Below are 20719 nucleotides of genomic sequence, written 5' to 3'. Positions count from 1 at the left end.
CCATCGTTCTACCATTCCTAGACCGGCAAGGGAACTTCCTGTTCCAACAGGACAATGCACGTCCGCATGTATCCCGTGCCACCCAACGTGCTCTAGAAGGTGTAAGTCAACTACCCTGGCCAGCAAGATCTCCGGATCTGTCCCCCATTGAGCATGTTTGGGACTGGATGAAGCGTCGTCTCACGCGGTCTGCACGTCCAGCACGAACGCTGGTCCAACTGAAGCGCCAGGTGGAAATGGCATGGCAAGCCGTTCCACAGGACTACATCCAGCATCTCTATGATCGTCTCCATGGGAGAATAGCAGCCTGCATTGCTGCGAAAAGTGGATATACACTGTACTATTGCCGACATTGTGCATGCTCTGTTGCCTGTGTCTATGTACCTGTGGTTCTGTCAGTGTGATTATGTGATGTATCTGACCCCAGGAATGTGTCAATAAAGTTTCCCCGTCCTCGGACAATGAATTCACGGTGTTCTTATTTCAATTTCCAGGAGTGTATTTTAAACTGTTAGGCTATAATCCATTAGTCAATAACGGTGGATTTAATAGGAAGTGTTTCAACCTTCTCATTAGTTATGCGATCTACCTATCCAAATTTCAGCATTCTTCTCAAGCGCTACTTTTGAAAACCTGTTTCCACCAGGACAACATTTTCAGTTATCTCGCAATCAGTTTTGCTAACACCTGTTTGCTGGAAGCTTTCTGCTTGTGTGTGGGTTGTTTAAAAGAATGGGTATGAAACAACTCTGTGTGTATAAGTGAAGTCGTTATTCAAAGGCAATCACCAGAGACCTGAGCACAATTATCCCATTGTCTCAGGTGTCGAAGTACTTAGAGCTGGCCCTCCAAAAAGCAACTGACGAACTGGTACCAATGTCCACTCCCTAAATACGCAGCGCCTGCACTGAGCTTTGTTTACCTCTTGTTCCATAACATCTGCACGCCAGAAATTGTACACTTTTAAAAGTGAAGCGGTAAACTGTTAGAAATAAGTGGGATTCGTGGCATAAAAATTCGCTCGTCTGCTCCACTTCTATGAAACTACTTTGAAGAAAAGTAACTTTAAGTCTCTGCGAGTTTTTTATTCGTAAACAAAACGAAATCAGAACGATTGCTCCCCACTGTTGAAGAGCAATTTGGAGATGGCGATTGCTTCTGTCAACACGATCGAGCACCTGTTCATAAAGAACGGCCTGTGACGGAGTGGTTACACGACAATAACATCCCTGTAATGGACTGGCCTGCACGGAGTCCTGACCTGCATCCTATAGAAAACCTTTGGAATGTTTTGGACCGCCGACTTCGTGCCAGGCCTCACCGACCGAAATCGATACCTCTCCTCAGTGCGGCATTGTGTGAAGAATGGGCTGCCATTCTCCAACAAACCTCCCAGCACCTGGCTGAACATATGCCTGCGAGAGTGGAAGCGGTCATCAAGGCTAAAGGTGGGCGAATATCACACTGATTTACACCACACTGATTTCCAGCATTACCGATGGGGGGAGCCACGTCATTTTCAGACAGGTGTTCGGATACTTTTGATAACTTAGTGCAGAATATTTGAAGGTGGTCAACATTGAAGAGTTGGCTGGGGAATCGGATAAGTCGGTATAGGTTGCATGTGTGGGTGCATAAGTGGTTCCAAAAGCCTATGCTTATGGTGCCTGGTGTTCGAGGATCTGTTGCACATGATAAAAGGAGGGAGGAGAAGAAGTACACGCCACATTGGCACAGCAGAGGGTTAGGCATAGCAGAATAGCTTATGGGTGTCGAGAATGGTGGATAGGTGCTTCCCCATGTTCGGCAGGTTAGCAGTTTTCGTAATTTTAGTCTGTTGTGAACTTTCTGTTAGTTGATGAGGCTTCGATGTTAGTCGGCGATCGAGTGTCAGTCCGAGGTATTTTAGTGTGTTAGTTAACTGGGTAGGGCAGTCGTAAATGGTAAGATAAAAGTCATGGCGGAGGAAGTTGCGGGTGGGTCAGGCTGTAATTATTGCCTGCCTTTTTGGTAGGGTTGCTTTATAAGATCCACTGGTTGCACGAGGTGGTAAACTGATTGCGATGCAGCTGGAGGGACCCTTGGGATTTCAGGAGGGCGAAATAGGGCGTGTCATCGGCATACTGAAGGAGATGAACAGGAGGAGGCGGCTTGGGCATATCAGCAGAGAACATACAGGAGAGGTGAAAAGTACAATGGAAGATGCGGGATTTTGTGTAGTTCATGGTGACATAAGTCGATCGGTCACTGAGAAAGGAGGCAATGAGGCGGACTTAATATATGGGAAGTGCATAGGTCTGAATTCGTTTTTCCTTGCCAACAATATAAACGAAACCTGTGCAACGAAGGAAAGCAATGCTGTTAAGTTGTAACCCACAAAGAGAAAACAGTAAATCGCATATGCTGGGTAAGTACACCCGATGTCAGTTTGTATGCGTAAAAATAAGATGGCGGCTTTTAATTCTCTCACTGACATAAAGTTCAGAAACTACATCTGTCAGCGAATTAAAAAAAAACCTAACATTGCCAACTATTGGCTCCTTGGTATACTACTCCGTGACGGTTTACACATTCTAACTATAAAGCTGAGCAGACGATGTTAAATAATACTTTAAATTACGATATTTTCCAATATGATTTTCATGAAATGAAGTCTATCTGTTGCCCTAAACTATGCTCAATTTATCTATAAGAATCCCACGTAAATTCTACTATACATTTTGGACATTACTGTGTAAAAACTGACAAACAGACACACAGGACGGTTTTAGAGAAAACTTTAATTCGCGATATCTTTTTCTCTTGTTATGTACGTTGCCTGTGGAAACCCGAAGAAAATTCGCCTAGTAGTTTTCTAAACTAGCGTGTTCAACCAGATTAACACGCAGACACGAAGGTTTTATAATTTATTATTACTATAGATGAGAGGCAGTCATTCTTTCCTGTCAAAAGAACCTAACAGATCAGAAAACTCTAATCACGTTTCTCAGTACCTTGCAGTGTTATACAGTGTCTATATGCACATGTAGTTGTAGGCATTAGCTATTATCCAGTGAGTTCTTCGAAGTGACGGCCCTGTTACGTAATCCAGCAGCATGACATTAGCTTGAGGAGCAATGGGTTGCTCTCCTTGGCCTGAAGCCAGTATGTTGAGTTAAGTAGCTGGATGCGGAAATGCCTGTCCTGCAGCAAACAACAGCGGGGGGACTTCTCGGTTCTACACGTACTTGACCTTCACGGCTGCGACTTGGGAGGAGAAGCAAGGTCGTGCCGGACGAGGAACAGCTGGCTTTTAAAACGGCGCCTCCGCGCCTCCTGAGACAACAGACGACTCACAGTATCCGACGCAGCCACGATGGTGTCGAGAACCGCCGCGCTAGCCGTACTCATCGTGGCGCTAGTGTTGCTAGCCTGCTGCAACGCAGGTAGGTCTTACGCTACATGTTAACCTCAGTCGGGTCTCGAGGTAAAGCGGAGTCCTCGGCACCCAAAGGACACGGGATAGAAAAACCTGTCAGCCCACGTAATATTTCGATTTGACTTTAACTTAGCGGTTACCTCTCTGTGACCTGGACATTCGCCAGTAAAGACTCCTTCAGTTTCCACGGTAATCCCTAAGTGCGATCACGGGGTATGTTAGGGGCGTCCAGTTGAAAGACACGCCAAGTCATTGAGCCGTGTGGAATTGATATTAAAAATACTACACCGCGTAGCAAATACGACACACGGTAATTTCCGAGGGATGGAGGATGTTCCGTACATTCTTCGCACTGTCCTTGTTCTTTTTCGTCTTCTTCTGCACTTCATGAAGTGCTTTTATGTCCTGTTCTGTCTTAACTGAAACCATGCGTTCCTCAGTCGTCCTACATTTCTGCTCCTTTAACTAATCTGTCTTCCCCCTTCTGGTGCCAAGTTGTTTCCATTCCACACATCCTTGCTTAGTTTCGTCACAGTGTATATTAAGTTCTTTCTTTGTAATTTTTTTTATTTTTATTTTTTTTTTTTTTTTTTTTTTTTTTTTTTGCACTTGAGCTCTGAAGATACAGTCTTCAACGTTCCTTAAATATTTTACTATATCCGACTGTATTCTTCCCTTTCCTTTCGTAGTTAATATATGAAATTCGCTTTGATATATTGAAATAGTGGTAGCCATTACTGTGTAATATTTTAGCTTTGTAGCCTTCGTTGTCTTGTCATAAACTCTTCTGTGTATTGTTGCCTTGTCGCCAAGTCTTCCGTGTGTTGAGCCATCATCTGAAATTTATGTAATTTATTAATTGCTGTATACGTGACACCTGTTCCTTTGATTGTTAATTAGTGCTATTTTGAAGCACAGTGGAAACTTTCCTTTGCAGGCCATTTCTTCAACATTTTTAGACAAAGGTTCCTAAATACTTGATTATTTAGTTAACCAGATCTGATCATTGCCGTCAGAGCCTCTCTTATAATTACACCAGGGTTTCATACATGCAGTACCTTACATTATAGTTCCCTAACGAAATCACGATGAGAACTAGTATGAATATGGTCTGAAATGATCTGAGGTGGCAGTATGAGTAAAGTATGCCGACTATGAATTAATAGAGTTAATACATGAATTACTTATACTACTGCAACTGAGGTCACTAACAGTGACAATAATAACTTGTAAGAACCCTGCTGGATCGTGCAGTGCGTTTAGTCTTTTCTTCCATCTTCCACATGACTCCCATCCTCTCAGTGGGCTATTTTTCTTTTTTCAATCGAGTTGTTTCTCTTTCTTTTGGAACATCATTCTGTGCGTGTACTACCAAACAATTCCTCCTCTGCTTCGATCTGAGATTTCCCAGGCCCTCGTCCAACGTATGTCATAATCTTGTGTGTAAATCTCATTATTGGAAGTCTTGGAACACGTCTATGACTTTTAAATATTCATTTGCTTGCAGGCACCTTTCAGTTTCTTTGCAGGATTCCAGTCGCATCTGCAAAGGGTAGACCTCACAATCCTTTTCCCACATCACGATGTTGTGCGGATCGTCTTTGCAGTGGGAAATAAAGCTTCGTTTGCGTAAAGAGACTCATGTTTGATAATCGTGCTGTAGTGTCCAGCCTTTCTATGTGTCGAGATGCACTTTTTGTCACACACACAAACCGGACATATAAACGACCGACCTATTATCGATATAAAGCCGTCCAGGCGACAGCAGTGTCACCTGCCAAGAAATGACTGCTAGTCAGACCACGCACGGTGCATGTGGTATCAGTGAGCGTGTCCCGACCGAACACAGTAGAAAACAAGACAGAAATAACAATCGTGATAAAGGACAAAAAAGTCTAGCATTTTAACTGGCACGTCGAAAATTTTGAACAGCAGTTTGTTGCCGCCCCTAATCGATGTTTTTAGACTCTACATATCTCATCTATACCAGTAATGAAACTGTAAAGCTGCAGTGTCTGTCTGTGTGTCTGATCACACTAGTCTCCCAACCTACTAGATGGGGTTTTCACAGGTAACTTGACCGTAGCTTCGAGCAACTTACTGGTTTTATATAATTGGAATCGGATAACGGAAAGAAGGTATCGCTATTTAAAGTTTTATCTAAAAGTGTCATGTCTGCCTCTTTGTCTGTTTAAAAACGATAATCTGCAAAAGTACTACACGAATTTTCATGGGAGTTTCAAAGGTAACTGGAAGATAGTTTGGGTTGTTTCTGTTGCTGTTGTGGGTGTACTGGCCTTCAACGGCGAGGTTGTCAGCACCACAAAGCTTGGGGAAACAAATAGGTTTCATTTCATCAAAAGCTAATCAAGGAAAAAATATAATAATTTATTTGCCTACATTTCAATAACTTGAATGTTAATCTTGACGGTCTAGTACACCAAATAATCAATAGAATACTGTGTTACCTTTTTAAACTCAGTGAGGAATGTATTTTCGGAAATTTACTTCAGTCAGAGCATCATAACAGAAGCAGAAACTTTCACTGGAAGTGTCGTAGGCCAGAGAGTTTTTATACCCTGACTCCCGCTTATTCGTAACAATTTATCATTTCGCATTAAACGTGTACAGTGCCCCGTGAGCTTATGTTATGCCATGGCCACAAACAAGCAGAAGACCATAGGATGCGTGCTGCGGGCGTGGATCTTAGTATCAGTTGTTTTTCGCACAGTTTCCTCATGTGGCTCTCTACCGTGTTAGTAAATCCAACAAGCTCTTTACTCATGTATTTACTGGAGAATTATACTGCTTCAAACGATGAATAAAAGGAACTTTATAAGTCAACAATGAATTCCGTGAGATGATAATTATTGAACTATATGAAAAAAACGTAAATTAGTTACAATTAAGGCGTGCGCGCACATTATTCAACATGTAAACGTTGCTACGGATATTCGGTTTTAGGTTATGACATGTTCGATACGAGTATGCCTGCCATCATTGGCGATGATGTGGCGCAGACGAATAGCGAAATTCTGCATGATCCGCTGATGTGTCGGAACGTCGATGATCCCCTGAATGACTGCTTTCAACTCAGCAACTGTTCTGGATTTATTGCTGTACACCGTTTCTTTAATATAGTCCCACAAAAAGGAGTATCATGTGTTCAGATTCGGAGAATATGGCGGCCAATCGACGCCCATGCCAGTGGCCTCTGGGTATCTCAAAGTCAGAATGCAGTCCCCAAAGTACTCCTCCAGACATCACTCTCGTTCTTCGATGGGGTCGAGCTCCGTCTTGCGTGAACACAGCCGGCCGCTTTGGCCGAGCGGTTCTAGGCACTTCAGTCTGGATCACGCGACCGCTATGGTCGCAGGTTCGAATCCTGCCTCGGGCATGGATGTGTGTGACGTCCTTAGGTTAGGTAGGTTTAAGTAGTTCTATGTCTACGGAACTGATTACCTCAGACGTTAAGTCTCATAGTGCTCAGAGCCATTTGAACCATTTCCGCATGAACCCATCTTGACGAAATCAGCGACAATTTGGTTAATAGGGATCGAATCATCTTCCAAAATGTTCATGTACCGTTTGGTAGTCACCGTGCCATCAAGGAATATCTTACTGATTATTCAGTGACTGGACATTGCACACCACACAGTCACCCGTGGAAGCTAAAGAGACTTCTCGATCGCCGGCCGCTGTGACCGAGCGGTTCTAGGCACTTCAGTCTGGAATGACGTGACCGCTACGGTCGCAGGTTCGAATCCTGCCTCGGGCATGGATGTGTGTGACGTCCTTAGGTTAGGTAGGTTTAAGTAGTTCTAAATCTATGGGACTGATCACCACAGATGTTAAGTCCCATAGTGCTCAGAGCCATTTCAACCATTTTTGAGACTTTTCGATCGCGAAATGCGGATTCTCAGTCTCCGAAATGAGTCAGTTTTGGTCATTGACAAACCCATCCAAATAAAGCGGGCTTCGTCGCTAAGCCAAACCACACCTGCGCATACCAATTCCCATCATGCCCTGCGGCCGGCCAGTCGTGCAGTTTCAACGTCGTAAAGCAAACGGTTCAGAAGTCATGACGACTTCATTCCATATACTTCAATAATTGTCACCCTGCAAATACTCGAGCAACGCCGGGCTTACCCGCTACTGCTGTACGAGGTGCATTCAAGTTCTGAGGCCTCCGATTTTTTTTCTAATTAACTACTCACCCGAAATCGATGAAACTGGCGTCACTTCTCGACGTAATCGCCCTGCAGACGTACACATTTTTCACAACGCTGACGCCATGATTCCATGGCAGCGGCGAAGGCTTCTTGAGGAGTCTGTTTTGACCACAGGAAAATCGCTGAGGCAATAGCAGCACGGCTGGTGAATGTGCGGCCACGGAGAGTGTCTTTCATTGTTGGAGAAAGCCAAAAGTCACTAGGAGCCATGTCAGTTGAGTAGGGAGCACGAGGAATCACTTCAAAGTTGTTATCAAGAAGAAACTGTTGCGTAACGTTAGCTCGATGTGCGGGTGCGTTGTCTTGGTGAAACAGCACACGCGCAGCCCTTCCCGGACGTTTTTGTTGCAGTGCAGGAAGGAATTTGTTCTTCAAAACATTTTCGTAGGATGAACCTGTTACTATAGTGCCCTTTGGAACGCAATGGGTAAGGATTACGCTCTCGCTGTCCCAGAACATGGACACCATCATTTTTTCAGCACTGGCGGTTACCCGAAATTTTTTTGGTGGCGGTGAATCTGTTTGCTTCCATTGAGCTGACTGGCGCTTTGTTTCTGGATCCACGTCTCATCCATTGCCACAACCGACGAAAAGAAAGTCCCATTCATGTGGTCGTTGCGCGTCAACATTGCTTGGCAACATGCCACACGGCCAGCCATGTGGGCGTCCGTCAGCATTCGTGGCACCCACCTGGATGAGGTCGTCATGCAGGATCGTGTGCACAGAACCCACAGAAATGCCAACTCTGGAGGCGATCTGTTCGACAGTCATTCGGCTATCCCCCAAAACAATTCTCTCCACTTTCTCGATCATGTCGTCAGACCGGCTTGTGCGAGCCCGAGGTTGTTTGGATTTGTTGTCACACAATGTTCTGCCTTCATTAAACTGTCGCACCCACGAACGCACTTTAGACACATCCATAACTCCATCACCACATGTCTCCTTCAACTGTCAATGAATTTCAGTGGGTTTCACACCACACAAATTCAGAAAACGAATGATTGCACGCTGTTCAAGTAAGGAAAACGTCGCCATTTTAAGTATTTAAAACAGTTCTCATTCTAGCCGCTGGCGGTAAAATTCCATCTGCCGTACGGTGCTGCCATCTCTGGGACGTATTGACAATGAACGTGGCCTCATTTTAAAACAATGCGCATGTTTCTATCTCTTTCCAGTCCGGAGAAAAAAAAATCGGGGGCCTTAGAACTTGAATACACCTCGTATAAATCTGTGTTGCAGTTCGTCGATGGTTGTTCTCCAAATATGCTGTTGACAGATAATGGTTCCCAAAAAAAGAAATTTTAATAAATTTATCGTGCCTGAAACACGTCTCGCCACACGTATGTTTTCCATAACTGTCGTTTTCGTAGACCCTGCAGCTCCTGAAACGAAAGTTCGCGTGAGGCGCGCTGAGAAAAGATGCACGCCAAACACGACGTTCAAGAAGGACTGCAACACGTGCTCCTGCAACAAGGATGGGACGGCCGCTGTGTGCACTCTGAAAGGCTGTCTGTCGCGCTCCACCAGGGGTGACTCACCTGCCTTCCTCCTCCCTCACAGCTAGACTGCCAGCCTGTCACACCTCAACGTCAGTCGCCACATCGAGTTCTTGGGCGTCATGCGTTCATGAGGTCGGTGTTGTAGAACTCATTTGACCACTCTGGACCAATCCATTTGTTTCATGTGTTTTTCTCAGTTAATTTACACTTCTCTGTCCTATCCTCTAAGTTAAAATTACCTCACTGTTGCCAATACGTACAAGAAGAGAACAGAATAATTTTTTTAAGTATTATACTACAGAAAAATACTGCACATTAGATAGCTATATCGCATAACTGTATGGAGAGGTCATATCAAATCAGACAAGAAAAAATTCGTACCACAACTTGTCCAAAAGAATGAATAGTTTGTGGATCACTTCCTGAGACTTCGACAAGTAGTTAATTTGGTAATTGGGGATAGTTTGGAAGGTAAGAATTATAAGCGGAGGACAAGGCTTGCATATAGTCAGTTCGTTCAAAAGGGTCTGGGTTGTTGTAGTTCCGTATAGATGAATAGATTTACAGAGGACAGATTACTGAAGAGCGTTGTGTGAAACTAGTCTTCAGACTGAAAACCAGAACAATTACTGTTGCCTGATATGTATTTGACAGATATGATATGACAAGCAATATCTTATGGCTCACTTTAAACTTAAAACCTTAGCTGCTTTCCTTTTCCCGGTCTTTTCCTTTGTTACTTCCGTCCAGTCACTTCCATATATAACAACAGTTCCTGCTTACATTAATCTTAACGCAGTTTCCTTTTCCCCCGAGAGTTCACACCTACTTCGCTAACACGTTCTTCTACATTATTGACAGAGACTATACACTACTTTTGAGGCCGGCCGCGGTGGCCGTGCGGTTCTGGCGCTGCAGTCCGGAGCCGCAGGGCTGCTACGGTCGCAGGTTCGAATCCTGCCACGGGCATGGGTGTGTGTGATGTCCTTAGGTTAGTTAGGTTTAACTAGTTCTAAGTTCTAGGGGACTTATGATCTAAGATGTTGAGTCCCATTTGAACCACTTTTGAGAACTGTCTCGCAAAAGCTAATTCTTTGTAGGTTTTGTAGCTTTTGATTAGTAGCGATGTTGATTCCATCCTTCTAATGCATGTTACTTGCAAGCTAAAAGGTAGTCTTTTACATGATAACTGAGCTGTGATTAAAAGCCCGTTTATCTCGCCGTTAGCAAAATATTCTTTTCTTGTGGTATTTTAAAATATTCATTACATTAATCAATTTTGGTTTATTTGTTTTGTTTCCCAATGTATCAACTCGTTGCTCTCACTACTTGGCACCGCAAAAGCATGAACTCAATGAAGAAGATATTAGTCATCCTTAGCTACAACAATACTCAATTCTGTTGTCATAGTTCAAACATATTTGCACCCTCACCCCCTTTTGCTCCACGGCCACCGGTGATAAGTGACAAATGTCCTCCACAGACTTTTATAAGAGACGAGTTCAGAAAAACATTGGTTTATATGGTGAAACCATAACTGATAGTGTAGAGCGGATAGTGGAACACGTTTTATACTCAAGAATTATGACGATTAGAAGGACGAGAATCTCCACTATAAAAACCAACATTCGTTTCCCAAACAGAGATCCTACAAAACTTAGTTCCCTCTGTTTCCCAAAGAGATCCGAATTCCTGTAACAGCGGAGCTCACTTTGATGCCGTGTTCCTTGACTTCAGAAAGGTATTTGGCACCGTCCACCGCTGCCGTGTAGTGGGGAAATATCAACTTACCGAGTATCGGCCCACATTTGAAATCGAACTCAAGACTTTCTTTCAGACAGAACTCCACACGTCGCTGTTAGCAACAAAAAAAAAAAAAAAATCGTCATGTGTGACGGTAATTTCGATCGTACCCCAAGGAAGTATGACAGGACCTTTATTGTACGTAAATGATTTATCAGAAGGCGTCGGAAGCTTTTTAACATTTATCGCAGATGATGAGATTGCGTGTAAGAAAGTAGCAACGCCAGAAGATAGTATCGATTTGCAGATACATACAGATGTATGTACTGTGCACTCTTTGTACATGACATACAGATTTATTATGTCTGCTGACGGGATGAATGGCGCAGGCACCGGCAGTTGGCCCTGAGCGCAAATAAAAGTAACATATTGGACGTAAGAACAAGAAGAGGCCCACTACTGCGTAACTGCACTAATGATGAGAAACTGCTCGAAACAGTATTTACAGTAAAATACCTAGAAGCAACTATCTAGAGTGACCTTACGTGTAATGGGCACATAAAGCAAATTGTGGAAAAAGCAGATGCCAGACTGGCACTCACAGGATTAATCTCAATGAAATGGAGCTCATCCACAAATGAATAGGCTTACAAGGTGATTTTTCGGCAGATTCTTGAATACGGTTCATCAATCTGGGATCCTTACCAGGTAGGACTGAGAGAAGACGTACATAAGATCCAAAGACGAGCAGTGCGTTTCGTAACGGGTTCGTTTGGTCGGCGCGAGAGCGCCGCAGAGATTCTCAACAAACATCAAAGGCAAACGCTACAAGAGAGACATTGTGCATCACGGAGAGGTTTACTGTTGAAATTTCGAGACAGTACTTTCCGGAAGAGTTGGACAAGGTATTAATTCCTCCCGAGTGCGTTTCGTAATACAACCACAACGAGAAAATTCGAGAAATTAGAGGTAAGGCAGAAACGCTTGCGTACTATCATTCTTCCCACACTCCATTCGCGAGTGGGACAGGGAATGGGGGATCAGTTATTGGTAACAGAAGCACCCTACACCATATACTATCAGGTGGCTTCTGAAGACTCATGTAGATGTAGATGGTTTTGCAAACATCGAAAGCTGTTATTTTGTCTTAAACATCGGTGTTACGAATTTTCAGAGACTTCAGTATCTGCAACAATCGGCGAACCCCGCAACCACCGATTCCTTAAGCAATCAGCTCCTATTTATACAACAGTTCCATACATCTGATTACTCACAAATAGTTAATGTGTGAAATACTTTATTTAAGACGTTATGCTTGTAAGCTTTTTTAAATCTGTTGGAAGTTGCCGAGTCCTCTCATTATTAAATACAGTATGAGGTTAGATTCAGAGGGCGGCGGCCTTGTCGCAGTGGATACACCGGTTCCCGTGAGATCTTTATTCGCACGAAGTAATGGCCGCTATCGACAGGGGATCTCAAGTTGATTCCGTATTTCTAGATTTCCGGAAAGCTTTTGACACCGTTCCTCACAAGCGACTTCTAATCAAGCTGCGGACCTATGGGGTATCGTCTCAGTTGTGAGACTGGATTCGTGATTTCCTGTCAGGAAGGTCACAGTTCGTAGTAATAGACGGCAAATCATCGAGTAAAACTGAAGTGATATCAGGTGTTCCCCAGGGAAGCGTCCTGGGACCTCTGCTGTTCCTGATCTATATAAATGACCTGGGTGACAATCTGAGCAGTTCTCTTAGATTGTTCGCAGATGATGCTGTAATTTACCGTCTAGTAAGGTCATCCGAAGACCATTATCAGTTGCAAAGCGATTTAGAAAAGATTGCTGTATGGTGTGTCAGGTGGCAGTTGACGCTAAATAACGAGAAGTGTGAGATGATCCACATGAGTTCCAAAAGAAATCCGTTGGAATTCGATTACTCGATAAATAGTACAATTCTCAAGGCTGTCAATTCAACTAAGTACCTGGGTGTTAAAATTACGAACAACTTCAGTTGGAAGGACCACATAGATAATATTGTCGGGAAGGCGAGCCAAAGACTGCGTTTCATTGGCAGGACACTTAGAAGATGCAACAAGTCCACTAAAGAAACAGCTTACACTACACTCGTTCGTCCTCTGTTAGAATATTGCTGCGCGGTGTGGGATCCTTACCAGGTGGGATTGACGGAGGGCATCGAAAGGGTGCAAAAAAGGGCAGCTCGTTTTGTATTATCACGTTATAGGCGAAAGAGTGTGGCAGATATGATACACGAGTTGGGATGGAAGTCATTACAGCAAAGACGTTTTTCGTCGCGGCGAGACCTTTTTACGAAATTTCAGTCACCAACTTTCTCTTCCGAAGGCGAAAATATTTTGTTGAGCCCAACCTACATAGGTAGGAATGATCATCAAAATAAGAGAAATCAGAGCTCGAACAGAAAGGTTTAGGTGTTCGTTTTTCCCGTTCGCTGTTCGGGAGTGGAATAGTAGAGAGATAGTATGATTGTGGTTCGATGAACCCTCTGCCAAGCACTTAAATGTGAATTGCAGAGTAGTCATGTAGATATTGATGTAGATGTAGATGTAGATCACCGAAGTTAAGCGCCATCGGGCGTGGTCGGCACTTGGATGGGTGACTATCTGGGCCTCCATGCGCTGTTGCCATTTTTCGGGGTGCACTCAGCCTCGTGATGCCAATTGAGGAGCTACTCGACCGAATAGTAGCAGCTTCGGTCGAGAATGCCATCATAACGATCGGGAGAGCGGTGTGCTGACCCCACGCCCCTCCTATCCGCATCCTCCACTGAGGCTGGATGACACGGCTGTCGGATGGTCCCGGTAGACCTGAAGACAGAGTATAGACTGAATAATTAGCTGTCCGTTTTAAGCAATAGCTACTTTCACGCATCTCAATGTCAATGACATCATATCTGCTGAGCTACGACCCGTCCAGTGGTATAAATTTGTGGTACATTCAGCGCCATCTGTGGATACTGTCTGCAAAGTGTGTTGTGAATAGATTTCGAACTGTAAAGAAATAATAAACTAAAAAGTCGTAGCTCATACCAATGTTTTACTACCTTTCATCGTTCTCTGGCGGCGTATCACCGAGAAAAAGTTCCGAAAACGATTGAAATTATGTGTAGAGTTTGTTCAAAGTCGCCAAGTGACTTCATTCTCAAATGCTAGTAGTTTGTGTGCCGTGTGCATTACTACCTCAAGACATAAAAACAGTTCCCACACCGAGGTGACAAAAGTCATGGGTCACAATGTGCACATTTACAGATGGCGGTGATATTGCGTATACAAGGTATAAAAGAATATTGCTTTGGCGGAGTCTTCGTCTGCTATCAGGTGATTCATTTGAAAATGTTTCCGATGTTATTATGGCCATACGATGGGAATTAACTTGTTGTGAACGGGGAATGATAGTTGGAAGAAGACGCAGGGGACATTCGATTTCGGAAATTGTTAGGCAGTTCAATACTGAGAGATCCACACCGTCAAGAGTGTGCAAAGAATACCAGATTTCAGGTGTTGCCTCTCACCAAGGACAACGCCGTGGCCGACGGCCTTCACTTGACGAGCGAGAGCAGTGCTAGCAGACAAGCAACACTGCGTGAAATAACCGCAGAAATCAGTATGCGAAGTAGGACGAACGTATTCATTAGGACAGTGCGGCTATGACAAGAAGACGACCGACGCGAATGGATTTGCCAACGATATATTACCTGCGGCGTCTCTCTTGATCTCGTGCCCACCTCGGTTGGTCCCCAGACGAATGGAAAACTGTTGTCTGGTCAACTCAGTCCTCATTTCAGTTGGTAATAACTGATGGATCCAAGTTGTTCACAAGGCACAGTGCACGCTGGTTGTGGCTACACAATGGTGCGGGCTGTGTTTACATGGAACACACGGGGTATTCTGGTCCAACTGACACGACCATTGACTGGAAATGACTACGGTCTGCTACTTGTTTCCAAACAACGGTGGAACTTTTACGGATGACAATGCGCAATGTTACCGGGCCAGAATTGTTGGCGATTTGTTTGAAGAACATTCTGGACCTTTCGACCGAATGATTTGGCCACCGATATTGCCTGTCATTAATCTCAATGAGAATATATGGTACATAATCGAAGGGCCAGTTCATGAACAAAATCTTGGATCGTCAACACGCAGTTATGGACGGCTATAGGGGCACCACAGGTCAGTATTTCGGAAGGGGATATACACTCCTGGAAATTGAAATAAGAACACCGTGAATTCATTGTCCCAGGAAGGGGAAACTTTATTGACACATTCCTGGGGTCAGATACATCACATGATCACACTGACAGAACCACAGGCACATAGACACTGGCAACAGAGCATGCACAATGTCGGCACTAGTACAGTGTATATCCACCTTTCGCAGCAATGCAGGCTGCTATTCTCCAATGGAGACGATCGTAGAGATGCTGGATGTAGTCCTGTGGAACGGCTTGCCATGCCATTTCCACCTGGCGCCTCAGTTGGAGCAGCGTTTGTGCTGGACGTGCAGACCGCGTGAGACGATGCTTCATCCAGTCCCAAACATGCTCAATGGGGGACAGATCCGGAGATCTTGCTGGCCAGGGTAGTTGACTTACACCTTCTAGAGCACGTTGGGTGGCACGGGATACATGCGGACGTGCATTGTCCTGTTGGAACAGCAAGTTCTCTTGCCGGTCTAGGAATGGTAGAACGATGGGTTCGATGACGGTTTGGATGTACCGTGCACTATTCAGTGTCCCCTCGATGATCACCAGAGGTGTACGGCCAGTGTAGGAGATTGCTCCGAACACCATGATGCCGGGTGTTGGCCCTGTGTGCCTCGGTCGTATGCAGTCCTGATTGTGGCGCTCACCTGCACGGCGCCAAACACGCATACGACCATCATTGGCACCAAGGCAGAAGCGACTCTCATCGCTGAAGACGACACGTCTCCATTCGTCCCTCCATTCACGCCTGTCGCGACACCACTGGAGGCGGGCTGCACGATGTTGGGGCGTGAGCGGAAGATGGCCTAACGGTGTGCGGGACCGTAGCCCAGCTTCATGGAGACGGTTGCGAATGGTCCTCGCCGATACCCCAGGAGCAACAGTGTCCCTAATTTGCTGGGAAGTGGCGGTGCGGTCCCCTACAGCACTGCGTAGGATCCTACGGTCTTGGCCTGCATCCGTGCGTCGCTGCGGTCCGGTCCCAGGTCGACGTGCACGTGTACCTTCCGCCGACCACTGGCGACAACATCGATGTACTGTGGAGACCTCACGCCCCACGTGTTGAGCAATTCGGCGGTACATCCACTCGGCCTCCCGCATGCCCACTATACGCCCTCGCTCAAAGTCCGTCAGCTGCACATACGGTTCACGTCCACGCTGTCGCGGCATCCTACCAGTGTTAAAGACTGCGATGGAGCTCCGTATGCCACAGCAAACTGGCTGACACTGACGGCGGCGGTGCACAAATGCTGCGCAGCTAGCGCCATTCGACGGCCAACACCGCGGTTCCTGGTGTGTCCGCTGTGCCGTGCGTGTGATCATTGCTTGTACAGCCCTCTCGCAGTGTCCGGAGCAAGTATGGTGGGTCTGACACACCGGTGTCAATGTGTTCTTTTTTCCATTTCCAGGAGTGTATTTCAAGGAGTTGTTGAGTCCATGGCATGTCGAGCTGCTACACTATGCCGGGCAAAAGAAGATCCGACACGATGTTAGGAAATATCCAAAGACTTTTGTCACATCGCGGTATACCTAATAGTTCTCTTACTGTATTTTACCTTTATTATACAGTTTATACCCCTTAATGATTAGAGTATGGCTCTCTCTCTCTCTCTCTCTCTTCTCAGCGATCACAGGCCCTGTTGACCACGCGCTGCACCAGCGATCTGCTTCCACCGCCTTCTATCTCTCGAAGTCTCTCTCTACCCTACGGAAATTCCTAATGCTGCGATGTCCCTCTCTGTGTCAGCTTTTCACCTTGTACTAGGTCGACCCAATGGTCTTCTTGCCTGGAGAGTTCCTTCAAATGTTTTCTTGGTGATTCTGTTGTTTTCCATTCTAGCCACATGTCCAGCCTATTATAGTCTCCTACTTTTTAATTTAAGGATCACAGTGGGTTGCTTCATTAACTGATAAATTTCATTGTTCTTTCGAATTCTCCATAATCCATTCTCCAACACATGTCCCCAGATTTTTCTCATTACTTTTCTTTCGAAAACATTCAGTTTCTCTCTTTCATTCTTTGTAAACGCCCAGCTTTCTGAACCGTATGTGGCAGATGATAATGTTGTACATCTCTGTGATGACTGACAAAAAGCTTTACATTGGCACTGGGTTGCTTAGTGAGTACAGACATCTTGACCCTGAGGCTATTCTTTGTTTATATCCACTGTCATGATATTTTTACTGGTGAAACGTATCCAAGGTATTTAAACTGAAGATCTTTTCTGGATTTAGAATGATGGTCAATTTCAAAGTAAGGATTTGGGTTTATGACTCGACCATTTGCCATGTATTCTGTCTTCTCTTAGTTAATCAAAAGCCCCATTTTGCTGGCACTATGCCTGAGAGATCTGCACATGTCTTTCAGTTCTTCTTCAGCTTCACTCAGCAGCACTATATTATCTGCATAAGCCAGGAGTTTTACTTCACTATGTTAGAACCGGAGACCATTGTGTAGATGTAAATTACTCTCCCGAAGCACTTTCTCTGATTCAAGGTTGAAGAGGGCACATGAAAGTGCGTCTCATTGTTGTAAGCCTGTTTTAATTGGAAAGATGGGGTGTATGGATCCTCTGAACTTCACTGCTGCCTGGAAGCCATCCATGCACAGTTGTATCATCGTAATGATTTTATTGGGTATACTAAATTCTCGTAACGAGTTGTAGAGGCTACTTCTGTGGATGCTGTCGTAGGCTCGCTGTAAGTCAATGAAGAGACGATGGATGTTTTTGTTAAGTTCCAGTATTTCTGAAATATCTGTCGTTTAGTAAACAAATCATCAGTTGTGGAACGGTATGCTCGATATTCAGCCTGGTAATCTTCAATAATGTGTTCTGGTTACAGTTTAAGTTTTTAAAGAATGGTCATTGACTGGATGTTATATGTTATGTTTAGCAGACTGATTGCTCTGTAATTTCTACATTCCATTCTGTTTCTTTCTTGTGCATGGGACAAATTATTGCATTTTTTCAGTCTTCATGCAGTGTTTCAGTTTTCCAGATCATTGTGATAAGGTAGTTTGTGTAGTTTGCTTCCGCCCTCTTTTAACATCTCTGGTGATATCTGGTCCTCACCTGCTGCCTTTTTGTTGTTCAGCTTTTCAATTGTGTGGATCAATTACTGTTCTGTGATTCTACATTCGTCATTATTGATACTGTCACTCTCAGCATAATTGAAGGTTAAGTGCGGATCAGTGCAATTTAACATTTCTGAGAAATACTCTTTCCACCTTTCTAGGATATCTTCCAACTGCGTTAGCATATTTTGATGTTTATCTTTTATGAATAGTTTTTCACTCTGGTAATCTCTCTTATTTTGCTTTGTATACTGAAACAACTTCTTTGAGTTTCCATTCCTGCTTCCCACTTCTATAGATTCTAAGACTCCAGTTAGATATTTCCTTTTGTCTGCTCGTAGAACTCTTGCTGTTTCTCTTCTAACCGTCTTCACCGTTTCTCTCTTGTCCTCAATCTCCTTATTATGCAGCCACAGCATCCTGGCTTCCTTCCTCTTTTTCCACTGCTCTCTGACACTTTTCGTTGAACCATTTAGGTATCTTCTTTTTCCTTCGCAGTGTTTTCTCTGCTGCGTCTATTACTACAGTCTTTGCTCTTTCTCAAGCTTTCTCGACACTATTTTCCTTCTCAGCTTTTTGCACTGTTGTAAATCGGTTAATTATTTCATCTCATAGGTTTCCTTAACAGACAGTTCCTTCAGTCGTTCTATGTCCCAGTTAGGTTTTGGTGTGGCTTTTGGTTGTTGGTTCCAAATCATCTTGATTTCCGTCTTTCCTAGCACTAGCAAATGATGTGAGCCAACTTCACCTCCTCTGTACGTTATGACGTCTCTTACAAATGTAGTGCAACGTTTATCTGTCATTACATGGTCAATCTGATTTACTGTTTTGGCATCTGGAGAGCACCATGTACCTTTGTGTATTTCTTTGTGAGGGAAAATCGTCGAGCAAATTCTCATATTGTTTGACAGTGCAAAATTATCATTTTCGTTCGTGGTCGAGTGCTTGCTATGTTTTCCTATTGTGGTGTGAGGATGAACATATCCTCTTTACCTGTTTTTCCATGGAGTCCCCTAGGATAGTTCTCACATGTCTGCTTGGAATACTTTCGACTACTCTCTCTAATTCTTCATAGTACTCATCTTTCCAATCCTCAGGTGAATCTTCAGTCGGTGCATGGACATTTATGAATGTTATGTGGTACCACTGCTGTTTGGTTGTTAGGTAAGACAGTCTTTTGTTAATGGGATGGAGTTCCTTAACTCAATTAACAATACTTTTCTTAACAGCAAAACCAGTACTGGATTCATGATGTTTTTCATCTCCCCCATAAAATTCTCTAGAATCCGTCTGGCTGTAAATATAGCATCTATTGCTGGTCTCCCTGGTCGAAATCCTTGTTGTTCTTCGCTTGATTGTGATTCCATCTTATTCCTGATTTTCTGTAAAATTAGCTTTCCGTAAATCTACATGTAGTTGCACAGTAGTTCTATTCCTCTGTAATTCTCACAGGGCGCCTTGTTATCTATCTTAAAGACAGGTGCAGTAATTGTCCTTGTTCAATAATCACGAATCTTTCTGTATGTCCATAGTATGATCATTACTCTGTACGGATACTTTTTAATACGGTGACTAATTTCAATGAGTATGTTATGGAACCGTCAGGAAAGGAGCGGGTAAGGGAACCTCCTGCTGGGGAAGTAGCATCTGTGGAGACGCTCCTGTACTGGCCTCCAGTGGACGTCGCCCCTACTGACCCTCGCCCTTCTCTTGGTTCCAGCCGTGGCGTGTACTCCGGGGACGACGTACAAGGAGCAGTGCAACGTCTGCCGCTGCGGCCCAGACGGCAAGTCCGGCGCCTGTACCAGAAAGGCCTGTCCTCCGGGATCCTACTGAGTGGCGGCCGTGCACGCGGGGGAAACCGCTAATCGACGGGACTCTCTTACCTGAAGCTACAACTGTACAGCAAGACGAACCAAGCAGTGTTTGATGCGATCGTCTGGTAGGACTATAACATCATATACGCATCCGGGTGCTAACGAGACGAAGTGACACGCTGATAAAAGATAGACGTACCTTTGTTTTATTCTACCAACGTAATACGAAGAGCATACGACAGTTGAATGTTGTTTCTCTCTGTTATTTATTGAAGTAAGAAATCTTAACAAACATAGAAAACTGTAAGAATCATGAAAAATTAAATTACTGTTCTTTTGAATTTGGAAATAGTTATTTTTATGAAAACCTAGGAAACCCTACAATTCCTTGCAACTGCTAATTATGTCCAGGGATCAGACATACGTCCTGATCTCCGTCTGCCCCTTTCTCTATCCTTCTCCTCCTGTCCCCTCCTTTCGTCCATCTCCTCCTCCTCCTCCTCCTCCTCCTACTACTACTACTACTACTACTACACGTCCTCCACCTCCTCTTCCCCACTCTGTCCATCACTTTCCCCTCCCCCCTCCCATTCCCTGTACTTCTCTTCTCCCATTATATCCATCTCCTCCCTCATCTCCCTATCATATCGTCCTTCCACTTCTCTGTTTCCATTTCCTCTCCCCTTCTTTGTCCAACTT

At 44.4% G+C, this 20719-nt stretch overlaps 1 protein-coding gene across 1 annotated transcript; it reads left to right on the top strand.

The window, feature by feature from the left end:
- Positions 1 to 3188: 3188 nt before the first annotated feature.
- LOC126284336 (serine protease inhibitor I/II-like) lies at positions 3189 to 20361 on the top strand. Its single transcript, XM_049983186.1, has 3 exons — positions 3189 to 3425; positions 9021 to 9179; positions 19924 to 20361. Exons 1-3 carry the CDS (start codon positions 3356 to 3358, stop codon positions 20037 to 20039), a joined length of 345 nt encoding a protein of 114 aa, XP_049839143.1. The 5' UTR covers positions 3189 to 3355; the 3' UTR covers positions 20040 to 20361.
- Positions 20362 to 20719: the final 358 nt, after the last annotated feature.

This window comes from Schistocerca gregaria, chromosome 8, assembly GCF_023897955.1.
Source record: "Schistocerca gregaria isolate iqSchGreg1 chromosome 8, iqSchGreg1.2, whole genome shotgun sequence".
NCBI lineage: Eukaryota > Metazoa > Arthropoda > Insecta > Orthoptera > Acrididae > Schistocerca > Schistocerca gregaria.
Note: the sequence above shows the minus strand (reverse complement) of the source record. Positions and strands in the feature narration are given on the sequence as shown.